Raw genomic sequence first — 22,794 nt, 5'->3', positions numbered from 1 at the left:
CTAATCATCATCTTCAAGGCCCTCCATAAGCTGGTGCTGCTGCCACCCCCCCAACCCTTTTGTGGCTGCCCTCCCTCTTCCCCCTGCCCCGCCTCCCTCCTCTCGTTCATGCCCCAGAAGCCTTTAAACTGCTGTCCTCTCTGTCCCACTTCTTCTTGTGTCTTATCAAACCCAGTGCCATTTTCTAAGGAAAGTTTTGCTGCTTTGGACCACAACAAAGAACCCCATCTTTCTATCCCATGGCAGTGAGGGTTTACTTATCTAATGTCGGGCTGCATGCAACTAACTCAAGGGCAGGGACGGAGTCTGTCCTGCTGGTTGTTGGACAAGTGCCTGACAGTGCCCAGTTTGTTGCATCCATGAATTGAAGCAACCCAGGGCTTAACCATCGGATCATTGCTAGCCTAGCTAGCCCCCCTGGGCTTGCTTTTCCACCATGTTGTGGATCTGCTTCTGAATCAGGTGTCTGTCAGCCTGACTCCTTGTGAATAACCAGGGCAGGCTCACTGAAGCCCTCTGATGGGACAGCTGCATAATTTATGTCTGGAACAGGAGCACCCGTAAGGGCTGTAACGCCAACACAAGTAGCCCCTTCAGTCTGAAAGGCACATCTGTGCCTTTCAAACAATGGAGATTGGATTAATAAGAGAATAAAAGCAATTATCCTAAAAGAACTCCAAATACGGACAAAGCCACAAAAGAGTCTGTTCACAACACCTTTCTTCTTTTTCTTTCAAATGCAGGTCGGGGATTAAGAATCATGTTGCATGAAGCAAGGGACAGGCAGAAGTTTGTCAGTGATGTGCAATATCTCCGAGACATGCAACATAAGGTGGACTCTGAATATCAGGTACTTGCAGACTGTAGGATTCGCCTCCCTGCGTTAGACTTCAGAGTGCAGCCTGGGTTTGTGATAAGCAATGGTTGTGGAGAGTCACTTCACCTTTCTGAGTCTCAGTTTCCTCACCTATAAAATGGGAATGGTTAAAAGTGCTCACTTCATAATACTATCATGAAAATGAAATGAGATGATAAACCTCTTCTTTTTCAAAGTGTTTGGCACACTGCCATTGGCAACCAATGACCTTTGGGTTCCAATTTGACAGAACAATCAAGAAGTTGGTCCACTAAGAGGTTAACCCCGGTCACCCCCACCATTTATGAAACAGCCTTCTCTTTTTTTGTCATGAGTCTCCCCCTCCCCTAAGAAAGGTAGTGAGTACATTGGACTGGAAGCTCAACTCCTCGTCTCCATGGTGACCATATTTACATGCAAAAACAAACGCAGCCCTGGTGCCTGCAGGGTCATGATGGGATTACCTGGTGCTGGCATAGGACAAACTCGCCTGACTGGGTTGTGGGATTGTGGGAGCAGATGGAAGGTGTCACTCATCAGCCCCCTGCCAGAGGTCGACCTGGCCTCCGAGGGCTGTCAGCCCTCGCCAATCAAGGAGGCACGTCCTCCTGAGCCTCGGTGGAGGATCAAGTGCTCCGTCTCTAAGGAGAACACAGATCTGCTGTTAGCAGGCTTTTCCTCCTTCCAAGCAATTTCAAATATAACCAAACCTCTCCCGGGTCACCAAGGAAACCAGACGAGCTCAGTAACCTGACTTCACCTGTAGAATACAGGTTTGCTTTGGAGCTGGAAATGGAGTCAGCTCTTTTCCTCCCACAACTTGCCATCTCACATCCAAGAAGATGATAAAACTTGAGAAAATCTCAGGGGTGCTATGACTCAAAGGGTAGAGTGCTACCTTGAGCAAAAGAAGCACAGGGACAGTGCCTAGGCCCTTGAGTTCAAACCCCAAGACTGGCAAACAAAAAAAAAATTATAAATTGGGCACCGGTAACTCACACCTGTAATCCTTGCGAATCAGGAGGCTAAGATCTGAGAATTGTGCTTCAAAGTCAGCCTGGGCTAGAAAATCCATGAGACGCTTATCTCCAGTTAGTTACCAAAAAAGCTGGAAGTGGAGCTATGGCTCAAGTGATAGAGCACTAGCAGTGAGCAAAAGAGCTCAGGGACAGAACCTAGGGCATGAGTTCAAGGCCTAGAACTGGCAAAAAAAAAAAGCCACCTGAAGAAATTTCTAGAAGACAAGTAGGAATGTCACATAGGAAATGGTTAGCCTGGGAATCCATCGGCTTCTCACAAAGATACTTCAGCCACAGTGAGGTGAATGGCCTTGCTGTAGCTCCTGCCTTAATGCACTGTGATGCCACAGGTCCAAAAGAACAGAACCATTCAGTCATAGTCAAACCTCCAAAATAAACCTTTACTCTCTTTAAGTCAACATATCTCAGGTATTCATTACAGTAGCAGAAAGCTGACTAATGTCGTTTCTGATAAACATATGAGGAAAATAAAACAGGTAAAGTCAGAGCAGTGCTTCTTTCCATGCACTTCCTCTGAGGAAATGGCGTTTGTGCTCAGAAGTGAACAGCAAGAAAGAGCCTGCCAGAAGCATTCCATGGAGAAGGAAAGCAAATGTAAAGACCCTGAGGCAGGAACTAAATGGGCCTTAGAGTAAGCAAAAGACCAGAATGGCTGAAAGGCCCTCATCCAGGCAAAGTGTGGAGAGTGAGCTCCACAGGGCCCAATCAACAAAGCTTTGATTTTTCAGCACAATGGTGAAGAGATGTGAAGGAAAGAAATAATAAAGGATGAGACTAGCTTCAACTTCACTGATGTGTCCATCAGCTCCCTTGGATATGATCTGTTCAACCTCCCATTCTTCTAGCCTCCACCCCTGCCATCTTCTAACAAGTTCCCCTCCTGTTTAGGGGAAGACCTAAGGCCAGCAGGTAGAAACATACTTGATATTTCCTCTGTTGACCTCACAGGCCACGTGCTGCTCTAGCCCTCAAGTCTCAGGATAGACTGACCTTCCTCCTTGCAAGGACCTGCTGAGATCTTGGCTCTACGCCCTAGCTTCTCCCAGCTCTCCCACCCATGGGCCGCTTATCTACTATGCCTTTGACCCTCTTTATTTTATTGACTCTGTCTACAAAAGTGTTCAAATTTCTTCCATCTTCAGAACTAAAGAACAAAGCCTCCTTCAGACCTGCAGCCTAAGCTACATAGCAAGATCCTTCTCTAGGAGAAAAAAAAGCACACACACAATAACTCAATTGTATGCTTTTGGTGACTCCTGAGTAATGTCGTTCACATATGACCAGTTTGTATTTAGATCATTTACTAAGGTAGACTTTGCATTGGAAAGATATTTACTCTCTACATCATCAATGAGTTTGGCATTGGTTCCCTACTTCTTATGGAAATCCTAGCTCACTCTCGACTCCTCCTCCCTCTCCTCTCCCCTCTTCCTCTCTTCTCTTTCCTTTTCCCTCTCTCTTTCTCAGCAAAGTCATTGGCTGGGGACACCACCAGGGATTCCTCATTTCACCGTGTGCAAATAGTGTAATCACTACATAGGACTCGCAAATCATAGACACTCACTATATATTCCTTCCTGTTCTTCACTCGCCTTTAATGAACTGGCTCAAATTGAAGCCCTTGGAAACCTCCTGTGTAAGCTATTCCTGCTGCCTCCTAAAATACACTGAGGGTTGGTATGCCCCAAATTAGCAGGGCTTTTACAGGTCTCTGCACTAGTGACAGAGAGACAAACCTACCCTGGGTTACTTTCAGTAGCTGGGTGGGACCCTTTTGAGAAAACAAGAGGAAATAAACATCTATTTGGCATATTACATGCTATTTCAGAATGTGGTAACCAGTATATAATTATATGCTATCTCAGAATTTGGCTCTGTTCCTTCAAGGGTGTTCATGCTACATAGTTGTGGGTTTGGGTTTTTTTTTGTTGTTGTTTTTTGTGTTTTTTTTTTTTATTTTTCAGCAAATGTGTTTATGTAACTGGAAGAAGAATTTAGGTATTAATGTCCACTGGAAAGCTGGAGGGAAAGATTACACTTGGCATTTCAGAGCAATTTTCTATAATCTATCAAATGTGTTCAAATTGGTTTCATTTCATGTCACTTATTCATCTTGATTCTTTCAAGTGCAGATCAAACAACTAAACATGACGATACAAATCTATTGAAGGACATGATAGGTGACTTTGTACCAGGTGGCAAGGGTTGGGAAGGGAGGGAGAGAGGTACAGGTTGAGCAAGTCTAATCTGAAAACTCAACTCTTTTGGAGCACCAACATGATGTCACAAGTAGAAAATTCCATACCAGGAAAATTTAAGCACAAAATAATTTTAAAAAAATATTGGAGAAAGACATATAGGATTTCAGGAGCCAAAATTCAGTAACTGAAAAATGTTTCATGTAAAAACATTGTCAAACCCAAACACTTGACAAAAAGAAGGAAGGAAGGAAAGAGAGGGAGGGAGGGAGAGAGGGAGGAAACAGAAAGAACAAGAGGGAAGGAGGGAAGGCAAGAGACTGAAGGAGGGAAAGGAAAGAAAATGAGGAAAGAAGCGGAAGGGAGAGAGAAAAAAGAAAGAGAAAGGAAGGAAGGCGGGAAGGAAGGCGAGAAGGAAAGAAGGAGAATAATTCCTTAAATATTGTATATATTTACCTTTTGGTTATATGTCTAGGTATATATAAACAAATGAATTTTGTGTTTAGACTTGGATCTCATTGTCAAGCCAGCAAATTATGAAATCAAAGCAGATATTCCAAAATCTGAAAAAAATCAAAATCTGAGACATTTTGGTCCTAAGCATTTCAGATAAGAGATGGTGGTGTTTAGACTTGGATCTCAACCTCAAATTAGCAAATTATGAAATTGAAGCAGACACTCCTTTAAAAAAAATCCAAAATCTGAAACACTTTGGTCCTAAGCATTTCATATAAGAGATTCTTGACGTGTAGTTCAGCTTCCCTCCCCAGAGAAGTTAAGAAGATTCTCTTCCTGGTTCGTCTTAGAGGTACCTCTGTCTCTACTCTTCACAGCCAATGAAGGGAACCCCACGTTAAACTTTATTATGCCTTCAATTTCTTTTAAAACATGAACTCTAATAATGTTACCAATGTTCATTAAAACGCCAAACTCTGAGATAGGTCAAAAGAACAACAAAGCAAAACCAATAGAAGTCAATGGCAACTTCCACATCCCAGAATGCCTATAAGGTTAGAATAGTGACCATCTTGCAGATGCTGTTATTGACTGAGATAGAAAGTTGGGTCATTTTTATGATGTGTTTTTTTTTTAATAGCACAACTATGTGGCTGGGAAATATTCCTGTAACACATGCTTCTCTTATTTCTTTTATGGCAGTTAGTGTTAGGCAGGCATTTGAGGCACATCCTCGTCTTCCTGCTGTCTGCTGGGGCTTCCTACCTCCGCCTCCTGAGAAGCTAGGACTCCAGGCATGTGTCATGACACCCAGCCCCACACATGACTTCATAAAGTCATCCTTAATCAGGAGGATAATTGGGAGGAACATGCTGGTAATTAAAAAAGATTCTCCAAGCACAACTGTCGGCTCAGAAAGCTGTCATCCAAAGAAAAAGTTTTACAGTGTGACCCTGAATCACCGTGTGCGGGAGACCCTCAGTTGGCTGCCTGGGGGATTTTGGGGATGGGAAACAGACTTCTCCTTATAGAGAAAGAGTGTTTCTCAGAACCAGACAGAAAGGCTCTTTCTTCTAGGAACAAGATCATAGTCACATGCTTTGGCAAAGGCTGATTTTAGAAATGGCAGTAAACCAGCAAGTAAGACTGAAAACAGCATGAGGGTGATGATGGTGATGATGGTGATGATGATGATGATGATGATGATGATGATGATGATGATGATGATGATAGGGCTAGGGAACCCTTTATTGAACCCTCATCACAGGCCAGTCACTGCTACTAACATGACTGACAAGAAAAACCATCTCACTACACAGAGACGTCTTTATCTCATTACAGATGAGGGCAGTGACCCTCCATGACGCTATCTCGCCGAAAGACTCAGTGCTAGAAAGTGGCAGGGCTGGGGTTTGTCGTGTTTATCAGGATTGAGTCGCAGTGAGTCACGAAGCCCACGCCATCCCCCGCAGGCAGCTATGCACATTCGGCAATTTGCCCCCGCCGTGGAAGCTTGTGCACAGAAGGCAGCCTGGCTACGTGTGTCATCCTCAGGGCCACGAGCTGCTGTGGTGTGCAGAGCAGGGAGCCCAGCAAAGGAGACCCCTGGGAGAAAGCCCCACTTCTCCCAGAAGGAAGAAATGAGAAGTTACCTGAAGCCTTCAGTTCCAAGACTGCCCTCTGATGGTCTTGCCACACACCAGAAATTCATTTCCATTCCTCTAAAGCCTGACACGTGGAATAAAAGGGAAAGGAAGCCACGAGTGGTTATGAATGACCAATCCATCAGCTCCCCAGCCCAAGAATCCCTTCAGTATTCCCTCCCACTGCAACAGCATCATTAACAACAACAAAAACTCATTCACCTTTAAAATACAAAGAAAGCACCCCCCCCCCCCACCTTACCAGGGGAGAATATGGCCAGCTCTTTGTAGCACTAGACTGTCTGGTGGTTCTGTTTTGTATTCCTTGTCAGCAGAGCTATAACTTTGAGAGGATTCATGTTTGATTTACATGAAGGTTACTCAGTTGTTTCAAGAATAAAAATGACTAAGTACCTGCCTAGCCAACTTGTTGGTTTGTCCCACTAATACAGAAGGAAGAAAAAGGAATAAGAAGAGAGATTTCTCCGCCCCCCCCCCCCCAATGCTACAAACCAATCCATTCCTCCATTCCTTTGGGTAAAAATATATATATATATATATATATATATATGTCGTATACATTCTTGGAGGTAATTTTTTATTAAAAAAAGATTTCAGCCCACAAAAATTCTGTTCATCCCACAAAATCCGCCTTGGTCTTGTGTACATTTGTTCACTCTGGCTCCTCCATTTTCAGCCCAGCCACAATCTGCCTTTCAGGCGAGTAGGTTAAGGCGACACAGACATCTGCCACTTCAGGAAACAGCCCTCCACACCCGGCTCTGCTTTGACGTCAGCGTGGAGGAATAGATCAAAACGTGGCTCCTGTTGTGTTAAACTCATTAAAGCTCTTCAGCTGACTCCCTTTAGATCCACCTTGGCTTATTTATTCCGTGATGTTTATTTGTTGTACTTATTTATTATCGTTACTGTCTACTACTCTTGGAGATTTCTTGCCTATGTTATGGAAACAAACACAGCTCAGTATTTATTGCAGTGATTTACTGTCTGTGTAGCATACTTTTTGAAAATTAAATGCGCTGCAAGGCAGAGAAACAAAGCAAAACAAAACCATTTTGGAGGGTTCTCCCTGTACTAACAAGGCAGATAGATCAGCATCTTTCTACCAGTACCCAGGATTCCACAGGCCCCAGGTGATCGCTTGTTTGAACAAGCTGGAGGGCCTGGCTTCACCTGCAGTTCAGTTGTGAAGCTCAGCATGACTAACTGTTCCCAATTCCGGGTAGTTACTATTCAGCAGTATCAGGTCATTTCTATTCTTAACCTTGAGAGTGTAACCTTGTGGGCTTTCCCCAAGGTGTGAAATTCTAAGTCATCCTATATCACAGAGGGAAATGGCTTTTCTAACAAGTAAAAAAAAAAAAAAAATTTAAGGCCTAGGCAATCTTTCCTGTCTCAACTCAGCCAGGAAAGGAGAAGATGGCAAGTCTACTTTAGTGACAATATAATGTTGATTTTTTTTTGCCCCCACATTTCTTTACTATGACTATAGATAACTTGAACCTGTTAGGTCAAAGGTGAATTAGAGCTCAATGCTGGTAGCTCATACCTGTAATACTGGCTACTCAGGAGGCTGAGATCTAGGATTGAGGTTCAAAGCCAGCCTAGTCAGGAAAGTCCATAATACTTTGATCTCCAATAAACTACTCAGAAAAAGCCAGAAGTGGCACTGTGACACAAGTGGTAGAGTGCTAGCCTTGAGCACAAAGAGGCTCAGGGACAGCACCCAGGTCCTGAGTTCAAGCCCCAGGCCAGCAAGGAAAAAAAGGTGAATTAGGTCATTGGAGGGGAATTAGGTCACATATGGAAATACTCCAAGAAGTTTTATTATTTTGGAATACTTAAAATATCATTTGACACATGGCATACTTGAGTGACATACTCTTCGTACTAGAGGACAAATATTGGGTACCAGATTTTATTTTAATTTTGCTAAGGAAAATAAGGAAATTATTTTGGTTGGTTATCTTTTTTATTAGTTTGTACCTAAGGAGTAATATTTTCCTCCAAAGCAAAAATGTAATTTAACTAACATTAAGTGCCAAGTGCCTAGGGTATTGTTCAAAAGGTAGAATTCTCACTGTTCAGCAGGAAGAACTCGCTAAAAACGAAGCCAGCTAGCTACAGTACAAATAGTTATACAGTAAAAAAAAAAAAAAAAAAAAAAGATAGCCTAGGTTATGTGTATTTGCTTGTGTTAATATATGCTAGTTCTCTTTTATACATAGGTGATTCATTCAGGCCCTTAGTGGATACCTGATGCTGCAAAGAATACTAACCCTATATATTGTTGTATCTGGTAATGAAACCAAGTGAGATTGACCCCTGGTACTCAGAATGGTACAAAGTTCAAAGTTTATGAACTTTGTGTTTCTAGACATTTGATGTTTTTGGATGAAGATTGACCATGGGTAACTGAAACTATAGAAATCTAAAATGCAGATGTTGAGGGTGGGTACTGTCATGCATTGCTTCTTCAGCAGTTAATTCAGCCCAGAGAAGAGTAGTAAGTCAGGAAAAGCTAAAAGAGGAATGACATCACATGAGTTGCTTCTTAGTCATCAACAGAATTGACCAAACAAACATAGGGAGGTTACTCCAAGCGAAGGGAACAGCATATGCTAAAGCCATCGTGTATTGAAATTCTTCTGTAAGTAGGAAGAAGACCAAGAGGTTGAAAGGAGAAGCTAATACCATGAATTAGGTACAGCCTTTCCCAAGAAGGCAACTTATTGGCCAGATGCCTCTGAGTGTATTTATCATCTGAATTTACTAAAGCTGTGGCAGGCATTTGGGGCAAAAGGAAGGGATAGTGATTCCTCATCTTTACATTTGGTAACATATATATATATATGTATTTAAATAGTAAATGTTCCCCCACAGATTCATATGATGGTAGTTTGGGAAGGGGGAGCTAGCTAGAGGAAGAAGGTCGCTGGGACTGTGCCTTTGACAGTGACACCTGGTCCCCAGTTCCTTTCTTCCTCATGCTCTGCTTCCTGTCTGCCATGAGGTGATGAATCTCCTCTGCCTACACATTCCTGCTGCCTGAGCTCACGGGGCCAAGCACCCATGCATTACACTCTAGTCATGGACCAAAGATAAATGAATGATTTTTGTTCCCTAGGCTTGTTTGAGACGACATGAATTTAAAAAAGACCCAAGTGAGAAGAAACGAGATCAGTTTGGGGGACAAGACACAAGTGAGAGAACCTGGTATTCAAGCGGGTCATCTTCCAAACAGGTATGGAGAATTCTCAGAGTCAGCCTCCTCCTCCTCCTTCTGCAGCTGCTGGTGTGTGTGTGTGTGTGTGTGTGTGTGTGTGTGTGTGTGTGTGTGTGTGTGTGTGACTTAGGAAAAAGCCAAATCAAAAACAAGGTGTTATCTGGGTGCCAGTGGCTCATGCCTATAGTCCAAGCTACTCAGGAAGCTGAAATCTGAGGTTCTTTGTTCAAAGCTAGCCCAAGTAGGAAAGTATTTGACTCTTATCTCCAATAAACTATCTCCAAAACACCAGAAGTAGAGATGTGGCTCAAGTGGTAGAGCACTAACCTTGAACAAAAGAAAGCTCAGGGACAGGCCCTAAGCCCCAGGACCATCACACAATCACACAATCACACACACACACACACACACACACACACACACACACACACACACACACAGTGTTGTAGAATGTTAAAGGTCAAAGAAAGGAGAGGTAAGGGAAAATTGGGCCTGGAGCGTCCTTCCTTCCCAATTCACTTTGGTCAGGCTTCAGTCTTCTACCTTGTGGGTGAAGTGCTTGACATCCATGATTCAAGATACTATCCATTTCAGACATGCTGGAATGCTTTGATCTTAAAGATTGGAGGCACTAGGCCTTGTCAAGCTCAGCATCAGGTTTGTGGCTTAAAGTCTAAGGTTGTTGGGTCTAGTTTTTAGTTCAAAACAGAGTGTGACTCACACCTGTAATCCTGGCTCAGGAGGAAGAGATCTGAGGGTTGCAGTTCAAAGCCAGCCCCAGGCAGAAAAGTTCCGAGACTCTCTTATCTCATATTAACTTTTTTTTTTAAGCCAGAAGTGGAACTGTGGCCCATGTGGTAGAGTGCTAGCTTTGAGCAAAAAGGCTCAGGGACAGTACTCAGGCCCTGAGTTCAAGCCCCAGGACCAGGTTTTTAATAAAGAGATAGATTGAGAGTAAAATGCACTGATAACTATGTCATGTAGGAACTGGAAATTACTTAAATACTTTTACCTTGGATCATGATAACACCAAATAATATATAATACTATATCAATAGGGTGGTGACAATAATAAGCATTATATGATTAAAGGTAGTATACTAAGCACTTTATATGTATTAGCTTATTTATTGTTATAAATGTATCTACCTACCTATCTGCCTGTCCCATTTTACAGATGAGGAAACTGGGCCTTATGAGGTTAAGTAACTTTGTGTAAGATTTTCCAGGCAGGGATTCCATCCAGGCAGGCTGACCTCTGAGAAGGTGATGCTTTGAACTGTTGAGCTATCCAGTCATATTTCACATTTAAGATCTGGTCTGTCTAAGAATTTTACTTCTCCTGCATAAGCGCTAAATACCACAAATTGCATTCAACCTTGGTTGCTAGCATGGTGAATTGATTTAAGATGAGTAATATGCCTCTTATGAATTCTTATTTAATATTTTATGTCTGAAATAGACTCTAGAGGAGGAACTCTCCCTTTCCTATCAGTGGCCTGGATCCCTGAGATAGATCTTGGATGCTTGATATCCATCAAGTTCTGGTTGAGATTTCTTCTTTAATCCAGGATGTTCTCCCTGTGGTTATTTAATGTTCAGAGGACCTTAAAAACACCAGTGATTGATGTTTATGGATGTAGATGTATCCCTGGGAGAGATATATACTCCCTATTAAAGGATATAAAAATCACACAATAAAATATCCCACCTAGAGGCTGAAGGTGAAAGAGAGCATCTCACAATATTGACAGAGCCAAGAAGAGCATGTCGCCTGGCTCTTTTCCTGTTAGTCAAGGACTAAATATACTACATGCTGCTGATTAGGCTTAGAGAGTGAGATTAACCCCCAAATTAAGTCTGGTTTAGCTAGAACAACACATTCGAGCACTGAGATAAAGCCTAACACTTAGAAACAAAAATCAAGGACAGATAAGAATGTAATTTAAGTCAACCAGTGGCATATAATAATCTTCCTAGACTGGCATTATGAAACAAATGGGCAGCTGGCTTCTCCTGTCTTCATGTACACTCGTGTACTTTTCACTTGGTAGCATATGTGCATTTTGAATGTTCTAGACTTACAGTTTAACGCTCCTCTCCACTGATGTTTGTGACAAGATGATGTCAGAATCCTACAATTGCCTTCTTCCTGCTATAAAAATTCTTTTTCTTTCAATCATCACTATATAGACATTCAAACCATCTCCAGACAAAGACCATAGCTGTACATGCAGTTTTGTACAAGATCTTACAATCTACAATCACAGATTAATTAGATCTGATTTTCTAATGCTTCATTTGTTTTTAACTTTACCCAACACAAAACAATAAGAAAAATTTCATAAAAGGGGTCATTTCTATTAAGCTATAAGGGCATGGGCTTTATGTTTGCATTGTGCCACTGTTTCTCAGTGCATCTGAGTTTGAAAACATTGCTTACATAATCTCATTTTTTTCCAAATAATGATATCTCAAAGGGCTGGACTTGGATTACAAAGTACCATCAAGGTCTCACCTTCTCATCAGGAAGAATGGCAAAATCAGAGTGTTCACAGTGAAATCAGAGATGTCTGTTTTACCCTTGTCATTACTGATAATCTTGGAGGATATTGGAGGATTTGCCCCTGGACACAGATGGGCAGAGTTACCTATGTCCTTTGAGTGCACTGCCCTCAACAGCCATCTAGTATATAGGCTTGTGAGATCCCCACCATCACCACCACCACTACCTGGCTCAATCTTCCCAACTTGTGCTTGGTTTGAATGGAACCCAGGATCCCTTGGGGATCCATGAAAATCCTCAACCCCTCCCTCTCCCCCAAGATCATGAGTTGATTTGGACCCTTCCCCAAACTCCCACAGAAATCTGGTGGTTCTTAAACCACTAGAACCTGACCTTGCCAGTTATTATCTCAACTCCTGAGGGAACATCCAACTTATTAAATGAACCTTTTTGGGCAAGGTGTACAATACCAGGAAAGAGTAGACCTCCCTAAGACTTAGATTCCCAGATACTATAAGAAATAGGGAATAAAGAAGCTAGCCATCTCCCAACGGAGAACCAGGCCAGAAAGATCTCATTTCCAGAGCTGAGTGTATTGCATGTCACAAGGGTGCTAGAGTTGCAAAACATCTCCAGCCAATCAAAAAAAAAAGACAGGACAAAAGATATGGCTTCATGAGAGGGTACAACCCCAACTATAACTCCTTCCCAGGGCAGAAATTCCCTGAGTAATTTCCTCCCAGAGATTTCTATGGCCTAAAACTCTTAAGTAATGCTTTGCCTGTGATTTGTGAAGGCAGGTTTAGCCCCTGATTGAGTGGCTGATAGGAACGTAAATTGCTGAATGCATGGAAATTTTCCCACTGCTCTGTCACTCTGTGAAGCATGCCACAACCAAATTCTGACACTTGTCTTGCAATTTTCATCACTTGTTCATTTCTTCATCCAGACTCAAATAGTCACAATTTGGATGTGAGAACACATGAGGCATTTTAGCAGCAAATAATGGCTTCCCGTGTCAAGATGTCTTTTCAGACACCTGCCTAGAGGTGGGGCAGATCCCCCCCACCCCCACCCCCGCCGCCCGGCATGTGGATGACCTGGTAACTGTCCCATCAGCCCTTGCAGCCTGGCCTCCTTGCTCCTGCCAGTGGCTTGGACTGATATGGGTGTGGAGGCTGTGTTTATCATCTATGAATCCAACACAAAGCAATCTCTCTCAAGCCCATGCTTAAAGTGGTACCTCCTACATACTTGTTAGTTGATGGCTTTGCATAACAGATGACGTTCATTAAGGCCAGCTCTGCCCCTCATTTCAGTGTGGGCTCAGACAAGCCACTGTCCTTCTAAATACTTCAGTTTCCTATTAAAGCGATACTTGGACTTATTCCGTGGGATCGCTGAAAGACTGACACAGGTTCCTAAGTGGTAGACAGGCATTAGATCACAATTCAGTGGTCTTGGTGTCCTACTCTACTTGCAAATAATGCTTCGACTGGTATCAATGGAGGGGCAGGTGCCATGGTTTCTACAACACCTTCTTTTGCCTCGACCTCATCCATGGTTATATTTCTACAATCCAACCTAAGGGGACAACTTAGTTGTATCCTCTTCTCAGGATTGCATGCAACCCTATGGACTATTTAACCAGACTAGAATTGAACAGGGAAGGGCTGGCTGAGACAGCTCATGCCTGTAGTTTACTCAGGAGACAAGAGATCGGGGAGGATGGTGACTTGAGACCAAACTGGACAGAAAGTGAATGAGATTCATCTCAACCAAATGAGCTTGTGTGGAAGTTCACATCCGTAATCCCAGCCATGAGGGAGGCATAGGTAGGATAATTCTCGTCCCAGGCTAGTGGAGGGAGTGGTGGGGAAGGGACTGGGAATGTGGATCAAATGGTCCTGACAAGAGACCCTGACAGGTTCAATCCCCAGCAAGGAGGAAGAGGAGGAGGAGAAGAGGAGGAAAGAGAGAGATGGAGAAGGAGAAGAGAATTTAACAGGGAAATAAACATTAGCACTTCATTATCAAGGATAAACTGGATAATTTAGTAGACTGTAAAGCAAAGTGGTGTCTCAAATTAGAACGCTCCTTCCTTCTTTCCTTCCTTCTTCCTTCCTCCCTTCCTTCCTAAGCCTGGGTCAGCTGCTTGCTTAGAGGAGCTGGCACACAATTTACAGAGGCACCAGGATATTCCAGCCTCTTAAACCTTAACAGAGAAGGGACAGGAGCCCTGACTCCCTGCCATGGAAGATACTGAAAATGATTAATTAGCCCAGGATGGAAGAGGCAGCGAGCTAGGATAAAGAGATGCAACATGAGCCTTTCTCGCCTTCCAAGTTCCCGTATCCTTGCTGGAAGGGACAGGGCTCCAAATGTACCAGCCTCCAGGCTGTCACTGGGAACGAAGAGACAGATAAGCGCTCAGCTTTTCAAGAACATCTTTTTCCTCTTCTGATAAGAATAGAATGATCATCCATTCTCCCTCAGCAACCAAGCAACTAAATACTTAGCATCCAGGTCACAGGGACCCAAGGTTACACTGGAAGAAAGCAGTGAACCTGACACCAAGAAGCAGCAGCTGGCAGTGCCCCAGCCCTGCCCACTCAGCGTGATGCTGGCACAGGTGAGGTCATCTGAACCTCCCAGCAAGCAAGGGAGGCTTCAGGAGGAGGGCTGCCACCCAAGGTAAACACTGCGCTTAGTCCCTGGGAATCCATATAAACTTGGAAGAGTTTACACACACACACACACACACACACACACACACACACACACACACACACCCCCTTTTTCTTTTCTTTTCTTTTTTTTTTTTTTTTTTTGGCCAGTCCTGGGCCTTGGACTCAGGGCCTGAGCACTGTCCCTGGCTTCTTCCCGCTCAAGGCTAGCACTCTGCCACTTGAGCCACAGCGCCGCTTCTGGCCGTTTTCTGTATATGTGGTGCTGGGGAATCGAACCTAGGGCCTCGTGTATCCGAGGCAGGCACTCTTGCCACTAGGCTATATCCCCAGCCCCTTTTCTTTTCTTTTTGCCAGTGCTGGGGCTTGAACTCAGGGCCTGAGCACTGTCCCTGGCTTCTTTTTGCACTTTACCGCTTGAGCCACAGTGCCACTTCTGGCTTTTTTCTACATATGTGGTGCTGAAGAATTGAACCCAGGGCTTCATGTATGCGAGGCAAGCACTCTACCACTAGGCCATGTCCCCAGCCCCACACCTACTTCTTGTAACCTACAGTGGCTTAATTAAAAATAAAAATGTTTTTTAAAGGTCCATCTTCCATAAAAGCAAAGACCTAGAATTACACTGTCCAATACAGCGGTCAAAAGCCACATGTGGCTCAAATTAGTTAAAAGTACGCATTGGGAAGTATGGCTCAAGTGCTAGAGGGCTTGCTTGGATGGAGCCTGGGTTTTAAGTGTGTGTGTGTATGTGTGTGTGTGTATGTGTGTGTGTGTGTGTGTAAGAGAGAGAGAGAGAGAGAGAGAGCTGGTAGCTCTTATTTGTAAGCCTTGCAACTCAGGAGGTTGAGATCTGAGGATCTCAGTTGGAAGCCAGCCCAAGCAGGGAAATCCACAAGACTGTTATCGCCAATTAACCAGCAAAATCCAGATGTCGAGATATGGCTCAAGTGGTACAGTACCAAGCAAAGTCCCTTAGCAAAAAAGCAGAGACAGCTCCCAGTCCATGAGCTCAAGCCCCATTAGTGACACGAATATCTGTCTGTCTTCTCTGTTTAAAACTGAGCTTCTGAGTTGCAATGGCTACGTTCCCCATACTCAGGATTGTGGCCATATGTGTCCAGTGGCTGTCACATTAGTCCTTGTCGACAAATAGCATTGGTCAAGTACAAAAAGCGAGTCCATGAGTGAGGAGAAAGGATTTTTTTTATATAATTTTTATTTGTATAAATATGATGTACAGAGGGGTTACAGTTACATAGTAAGTGTATTTCTTTTTGAACAATGTCATCCTTTCCCTCACTCTTTCCCAAGTTTTCCCTCTCATCTCCACCCACAACAATCTTCACTTTCTTTTTTTTTTTTTATTAATTGGACATAAATTTTTTTACAAGGTGTTGTGCAAAGAGGGTGCAGTTACATAGTAGGGCAGTGTGTACATTTCTTATGATATCTTACAACCTGTTTTTCTATCCCTTGTCTAGGTCAGGTTGACATATATGCAATATACAATGTATCAAGAACATATACAGTATTCACAGACTTGGTCTCTACTGTCTCTCCGTCTCCCTTTGTTAACAGTCATATATCAGGGAGATCTTGCCCCTTTGTTTTCTATGTTCTAGGCTTGTCTCACTCAACATTATTTGTTCGAGTTCCGACCATTTCCCTGCAAATAACAATATTTCACCATTCCTAATCGCTATGTAGTATTCCATTGTGTATAAGTACCATATTTTTTGGATCCATTCGTCTGTGGAGGGGCATCTGGGTTGTTTCCATATTTTAGCTATTGTGAATTGTGCCGCGATAAACATGGTAGTACAAATGCCTTTTTGATATCTTGGATTTTGCTGTTTAGGATAGATGCCTAGGAGTGGTATGGCTGGGTCATAGGGTAGGTCTATATTGAGCTTTTTGAGAAACCTCCATACTGTTCTCCAAAGTGGTTGTACTAATTTGCACTCCCACCAACAATGGAGAAGGGTTCCTCTTTCCCCACAGCCCCTCCAGCATTTGTTGTTTCCTGAGTTCAGAGTATAGGCCATTCTAACTGGGGTGAGGTGGTATCTCAGGGTTGTTTTTATTTGCATTTCCTTTACTAGCAGGGATGTTGAGCATTTCCTCATATGTTTCTTTGCCATTTTTATATCTTCTCTTGTGAAGTCAGAGAAAGGATTTTTTGGGGGGCCTGCCTAATCCATAGCTCATACTTAGTATTCTGCACCTCCTTGGAGATGCTCGCTCCCCGGATTGAGCTGTCCGGGAAGCCTAGTGCCCTTTTCCTCTTGTGTCTCTGGGCAATATGGGTATCATTTGCATGACTCACCTGCCTATTCTTCCTGGGAAACCTTCCCCTTCTCCTCTTTCAAAGCAGAAAGTGTTCATCTCCTAGTAATCTGTCAGTGTCAACCTGCGGACACCCTAAACTATGCTTGGGATGTAGTGTCTGCGTTCTGTGAGTCACACTTCTCATCTTCTCTAACTTCTTTCTACTGGTCCATTGTTGGATTCCCTGCGGGCCAGGGGTGGGGGCAGGAGGAGAGTCAGACCTTTCTCCTCCCCTCTCCCCCTCCCCCCCCTCAGCCCCAGGCCTGTGTGCTGAGGAGACATCACACACTGGCACTGCTGAGGGCCCCACCCTAGGCGGTTGTGAGTCATCTCTCACACCTGGTGTGGTGTTTGTCACAGTCGCCCTCTTGACTCTAGCTTAGATCCGGGGCCCTCCAGGCGCACCTGGGTAAAAGAAGGCAGCTCTGTACACCGCGTCTCAACCTGACTCTCAACCCTCCAACGTCATAGAGAGAGAATGTGCAGCCCACAGGCTGGACAAGTGCTGATCTGTGGGAACTTCTCCCCTGAGCTTGTTTACCATGAAGCGGTAGATCTCTTCCCCACTGAGTGTCCCCACAAGCCCCTCAAGACTCAAGAGACTGGGTGCCTCAAATTGGTTCCTCTTCCTAGATTTTTTTTTTCCTTCCCATTTCTTCCCCAGCCAGAATTCTGGAAGTTGGCTCAGCCTCTTCCTCCTGCTTCTGTTCTTGCTCACACTTCACAGCCAACACCAAAAGCCTGCCTGTCTTAGCTTCTCTCTTGAATCTGCCTACCAGCACCTCCCTTTGTCGGGTGCTGTCTTTTTGGGTGGAGACTATGGTAGGAATCCATTTCTCAGAGTATCTCATCTTTAACCTCACCTCCTCCAGGCAGTCTTCCAGAGTGATCGCTAGAAGCAAATTGAATCATGACACTCTTCCTAAAAAATTCTTCACTAGGGGCTGGGGATATGGTCTAGTGGCAAGAGTGCTTGCCTCCCATACATGAAGCCCTAGGTTCGATTCCCCAGCACCACGTATACAGAAAACGGCCAGAAGGGGCGCTGTGGCTCAAGTGGCAGAGTGCTATCCTTGAGCAAAAAGAAAGCCAGGGACAGTGCTCAGGCCCTGAATCCAAGGCCCAGGACTGGCAAAAAAAAAAAAAAAAAAAAAAAATCTTCACTAGTTTCCCCATTGTCTTTGGGGTCAAGTTCAAGCCCCTTAGCAAGGAACTCAAGGTCCCTACCCCCTTGGCTGGCCAGTTTTCTGCAGATCTCTCTAGCTTACCTGACAAACCTCTAGACTCTCCCAACACCTGGGGTATCTTTCTGGAAAGCCTTTCCCAGGCTTCTCCTGAGAGCCCAGTGACTGGCACTTAATCCTCGTTTATGTTTTCAGGATGTCATTTGGGCTCAAGTTCACCATAGGGTCCCTCCTCCTCTCTTAGACTAGGAGCTAGTTAAGAGCAGGCATTGCTTATTATCCTATTTCCAAAGCCTGGCCTGTAATAGGAGCTCGACGTGTGTTTGATGGCTAACATATTAGGAATGTGCACATATTGAAAGTCATAACCATGTAGACATAACAGCCAGATTAGGGATCCTCGCCCTGGGCAAGACAAGAAAGGATTATGTTACTCAGAGTGGTGCATGCTCAGTGAGCTGGCTTGAAATTACTGAGAGGACCAGTTTGGGGCTCAAAGATAACTGCTGAAGGTCAGGTTCTGATGAGTATGATTTTTTAAAAGGTGACCAGTAATGAGATTCCTCTCCTGTCATAAGGCTCTGCAAAGGGTCACATGGTTTCTTTTGTCACAGGTAGGCAAACACACAGAGATATAAGAATGCTAGGCCCCAGCTCACAGTGCACAGAAGAAACTCAGTACCACCCAGAAGTAATTCGCCTATACTTTATGACTGAGGTCATCTCCTTGTGGTTGAACCCTGGTTATCTGGTTCTGCCAGATAACTCAGGCAGGCCCAATTGGATGTTTCCTTTGTGGCTGGGTTATGGATTCATTGGAAACTAGTGTGAAGACTCCTCTGCAGGCAAATCAAGGGTCTTCAGGATCCCCAGTAGCACAAACAAATAATCATCATATCTTGGGCAAAGACAGCAGGGTTTGGTGGCTGCTCGATTTCTGCATTTTGCCTGAGTTCCACCAGGTAATTTAAAAATAGACCATGACATTAAAATGGGGACAAGTGTCAGTTTAAATTGTGACTACTTCCAGAAAGTTGTCTTGCCTTTTTTATTCCAACAGATTAGTCAACCAGCCTTGTCCTTCCTCTAGGACACTTCTGCCATGTAGTCAGGCCGATACAAACACCAATCATGATCGCAGCTCAGAAATTGTGGGCATCAGGAATTGGTGGCCTCTGACCCAAACAATTGCCTGTGTTAATTGGACTTAGCAGCTCAGAAATTGCCTGAGAATAGATTATAATAAAAATGTCTCTTTTCCCCCTTTGTATGTAATGCTGTGTATTTCTACTTACTATACTTTATTAAAAATTGTCTACTTTAAAAAATGATTTCAGTTAATTTTGAAAACCAAAGCCTTGTTAAAAACCAATTAAAATTTTGATATCAATTAAATCTTTTTCAGTTGCAAAATAATATTCAGTTGCAAACCTGCATTAAATATATTCTATAACATATAGAATTTCCTCCTAAAGTAGCATTTTTATTTGTTTTCATATTGCCTTATTCATTAAAAATGTAATATAATTACTTTTTGGTGAAAAATAAAATTTAAATTAAAAATTGTGAATAATAAAATAAAATGCAGAAATTATAAATCACTTGTGTACAAGACACGATGTTAGGTGCTTTGGGATAAGTAATGAATTAACTATGTGCTGCTCTCTGGTATTTTTTGCAGTGTTAGTAAACTAAGACATTAAACAAATGCCTGCAGCTCAAAACAGTAGCCGAGGGCTGGGGATATGGCCTAGTGGCAAGAGTGCTTGCCTCATATACTTGAAGCCCTGGGCTTGATTCCCCAGCACCACATATACAGAAAATGGCCAGAAGTGGCGCTGTGACTCAAGTGGCAGAGTGCTAGCCTTGAGCAAAAGGAAGCCAGGGACAGTGCTCAGGCCCTGAGTCCAAGGCCCAGGACTGGCCAAAACAAAAACAAACAAAACAGTAGCCGATGAGTGTAATAAAAATTCCTGGAGGAACTGGGAGAGCAAAGGAAGGGATGTCATTGTCCAAAAAGAAACGGACTTATTACCTGACTTATGAAACGGTAATATTTCTGTACATCATTTTTATAATGAAAAAAATTTTTTTAAATTTAAATTGCTGGAGGGGCAGGCACTGGTGGCTCATACCTGTAACCCTTGCTACTCAGGAGGCTGAGATCTGAGGATGGAGGTTCAAAGCCAACCCAGGCAAGAAAACTCGTAAGACTCTTATCTCCAGAAATGGAGCTATGGCTGAAGTGGAAAAGTACCAGCCTTGAGCAAAAAAAAGCTGAGGGACAGCAGGCAGGCCCTGAATTGGAGCCCTAGTACATACACCCGGGTCAGGGGAAATATGAGGACACTTCATACAGGATGCAGATTTGAAGCTGGGTCCTACATGGTGGGAAGCTGGATGTGGAGTAGGGGGGCTGAGGTGGAAAAGCCATGTCAGGTGGAAGAAAGAGCTAAACCAAGGCTCACTTACTTGGTCACTTGGGAAATGGCTAGCCATCCTGTCTGCCTCTTCCCTGAGACTGCTTCTGCCTCACTGTCCTCTGGGGGGCGCTATCCAACACCCCCTACTCAGGACCAGGAAGCTGCGCACACCATCACTCCCCTGACTGTTGGCTGTGCCTTTATGTTTTATCCCACCATCCTCCCTCTTGTCATCCCTGTCAGTCTCCTGGCCACTCTCCTTATTCAGCGAAGCTCCAGCAAGCAGTTCTGTCTCTGTGTACCCATCTCCTGATTTTCCACCACGTAACTTGATCACTTCAGTATCTCATTGGATAACGAGCCACACCTGGGCCTCTCAGGTCATGCTGCATCTCAAGTGCAAACCTCTATTGCCATCCACCCCTACCTCCAAGGGGATCCCCAGACTTGATCGTCATTGAAAATGATTCTATCTCCAAATCATAGATCACTGCTGCTCCAGTAGTGGCAGCTCTGCTGTCCAGTCACTTTCACTACTTTTCCTCCATCTCTTGGGGAAGTGCCTGTCCACTGATCCCTACTCAACCTAGACTTGTGCTCGATCCCCTGCCTCATTCCCTGAACCTGCCATGAAACGCTGACCATTCATATCTCTGGATCCACATCCAGACCACTGACTACTGCTAAAGAAAAACCACCATACTTTGAAAAAAAATGACTAACGATGGGTCACAGCCACCAGCCTCCTGGTGGTCCTCCAAGCTGCCCAGTTTCTCTGCTTAGCTATCTCCGTCACCTCAACTCCTTCTCCCCAATCTTCAATCCCAGATTCCCAGCCATTACCAACCTCCCTGCCCATACTCAGTGCCCGCCATCTTGCCCTCCTTGGGACCCTTAATCCGTCCCTTTCCAGCCTGCATCTCCATCTCGGTACCGGAACTTTTCCTCTCAATGTTTAGCTGTGATCTAAAGCCTCTCACCAAAGACAGGAGAACAGCCCTTCCTTATCCCACACTCCCCTCCACTTATTTCTCCTCCTTCACAGCCTAAGTTCCCAAAAGAATTATTTACACTGCCTGACTCCATTTCCCCACCTCCTACTCACTTCTCAACCTACTCCAATCTGGCTTCCACGTTCATCGTTCTGCAGCAATGCTCTTTGTGGAGTGACTCCACATCATTGAATGTGACAAGTATCTTCCTGCTAAACCCCATGACATCTCTGGATGCTCTTAGCTATTATATTATTGCCACTTCCTCCACTTACTGTACGCACTGCCTCCGGGTAGCTTCCTTCCTTGTTTCTAGTGTATGTTTGGTAGGAGGGGATTTCTGGGGTTCCTTCCTTGTCTGTAGTGTGTATATGCAGGAATCTTGGGGTTTCTAAAGGCTTGGTTCTTACCTAGAGAGTCTTAGGCTGTTCTTGTACCACAAACCTCTCTGGTCATATGGTGAATTCTGTAGATTTCCCCCTCTCCGAATATTTTCAAATACTCAGACTTTCAAAGGGACCCACTTTGTTGTATTGAAATAATCATCAGAATATTTTTAGAAGTTTGTGATTCGGTAATGTATGTGCTTCCTTTATTAACACATTAAATAACAAGTGATGGGCGTAAAGGGTATTTTGAGATATCTGCAACAAATCTAATGAGATGTGAAAATATCTGTGATTTCCATTGGTGACAAAAATCACAGGCCCCTCTAATACTACTGTGGCTTATTGGCGGCTTTCATAGATGAAAGATATGCTTAGATTTCAGGTAGTGGTTTAGTGGAATTTGGTAAAGATGTCTCTTTTTTGCCATCCAAGTTCATTCTCCACTCTTAAGAAGCCTTGCTTTCTATGTCCTCAATTTATCTCATGAGCATTTTAACTGCCAAAGTCAGGATTGTAGCTGCCAGTAACACCCAAATCTCTATTTCCAGTCCCAACCCCCTTTGCCATCTCCAGATCTAATAGTTTACTTGGATGCTCAAAAGATACCTCAAGCTCAACAGGCCATATGCTAAAAGTTCCCAAGTGGACCCCTTCATTCTTCCTCTGTGCTGTACTGGGAGAACTCTGCCTTCTCTCCACCTCTCCTCACTCTCAAGTCCTATCTATTCTACTTCCCCAGTATCTTTCTGATCCAATTTAAGTTATTAAAATGGCTCATCCTCATTTTCCCATTCCTGCTTCCCAATCCCATTTCTGTACCTCAGGTACAATGGTATTGGCAG

At 43.8% G+C, this 22,794-nt stretch overlaps 1 protein-coding gene across 2 annotated transcripts in view; it reads left to right on the top strand.

Moving 5' to 3' along the window:
* The first annotated feature begins 760 nt into the window (after positions 1-760).
* Positions 761-22,794, top strand: part of Marchf10 (membrane associated ring-CH-type finger 10) — an 80,189-nt gene continuing 58,155 nt past the window's right edge. For both annotated transcript variants that reach the window (XM_048366125.1, XM_048366126.1), the window contains exons 1-2: positions 761-850; positions 9,342-9,458. In XM_048366125.1, the coding sequence (XP_048222082.1) occupies positions 761-850; positions 9,342-9,458 (207 nt within the window). The remainder of the gene's footprint in view (positions 851-9,341; positions 9,459-22,794) is intronic.

The sequence above is a fragment of the Perognathus longimembris genome, chromosome 17 (genome assembly GCF_023159225.1).
Source record: "Perognathus longimembris pacificus isolate PPM17 chromosome 17, ASM2315922v1, whole genome shotgun sequence".
Classification (NCBI taxonomy): Eukaryota; Metazoa; Chordata; class Mammalia; order Rodentia; family Heteromyidae; genus Perognathus; species Perognathus longimembris.
Note: the sequence above shows the minus strand (reverse complement) of the source record. Positions and strands in the feature narration are given on the sequence as shown.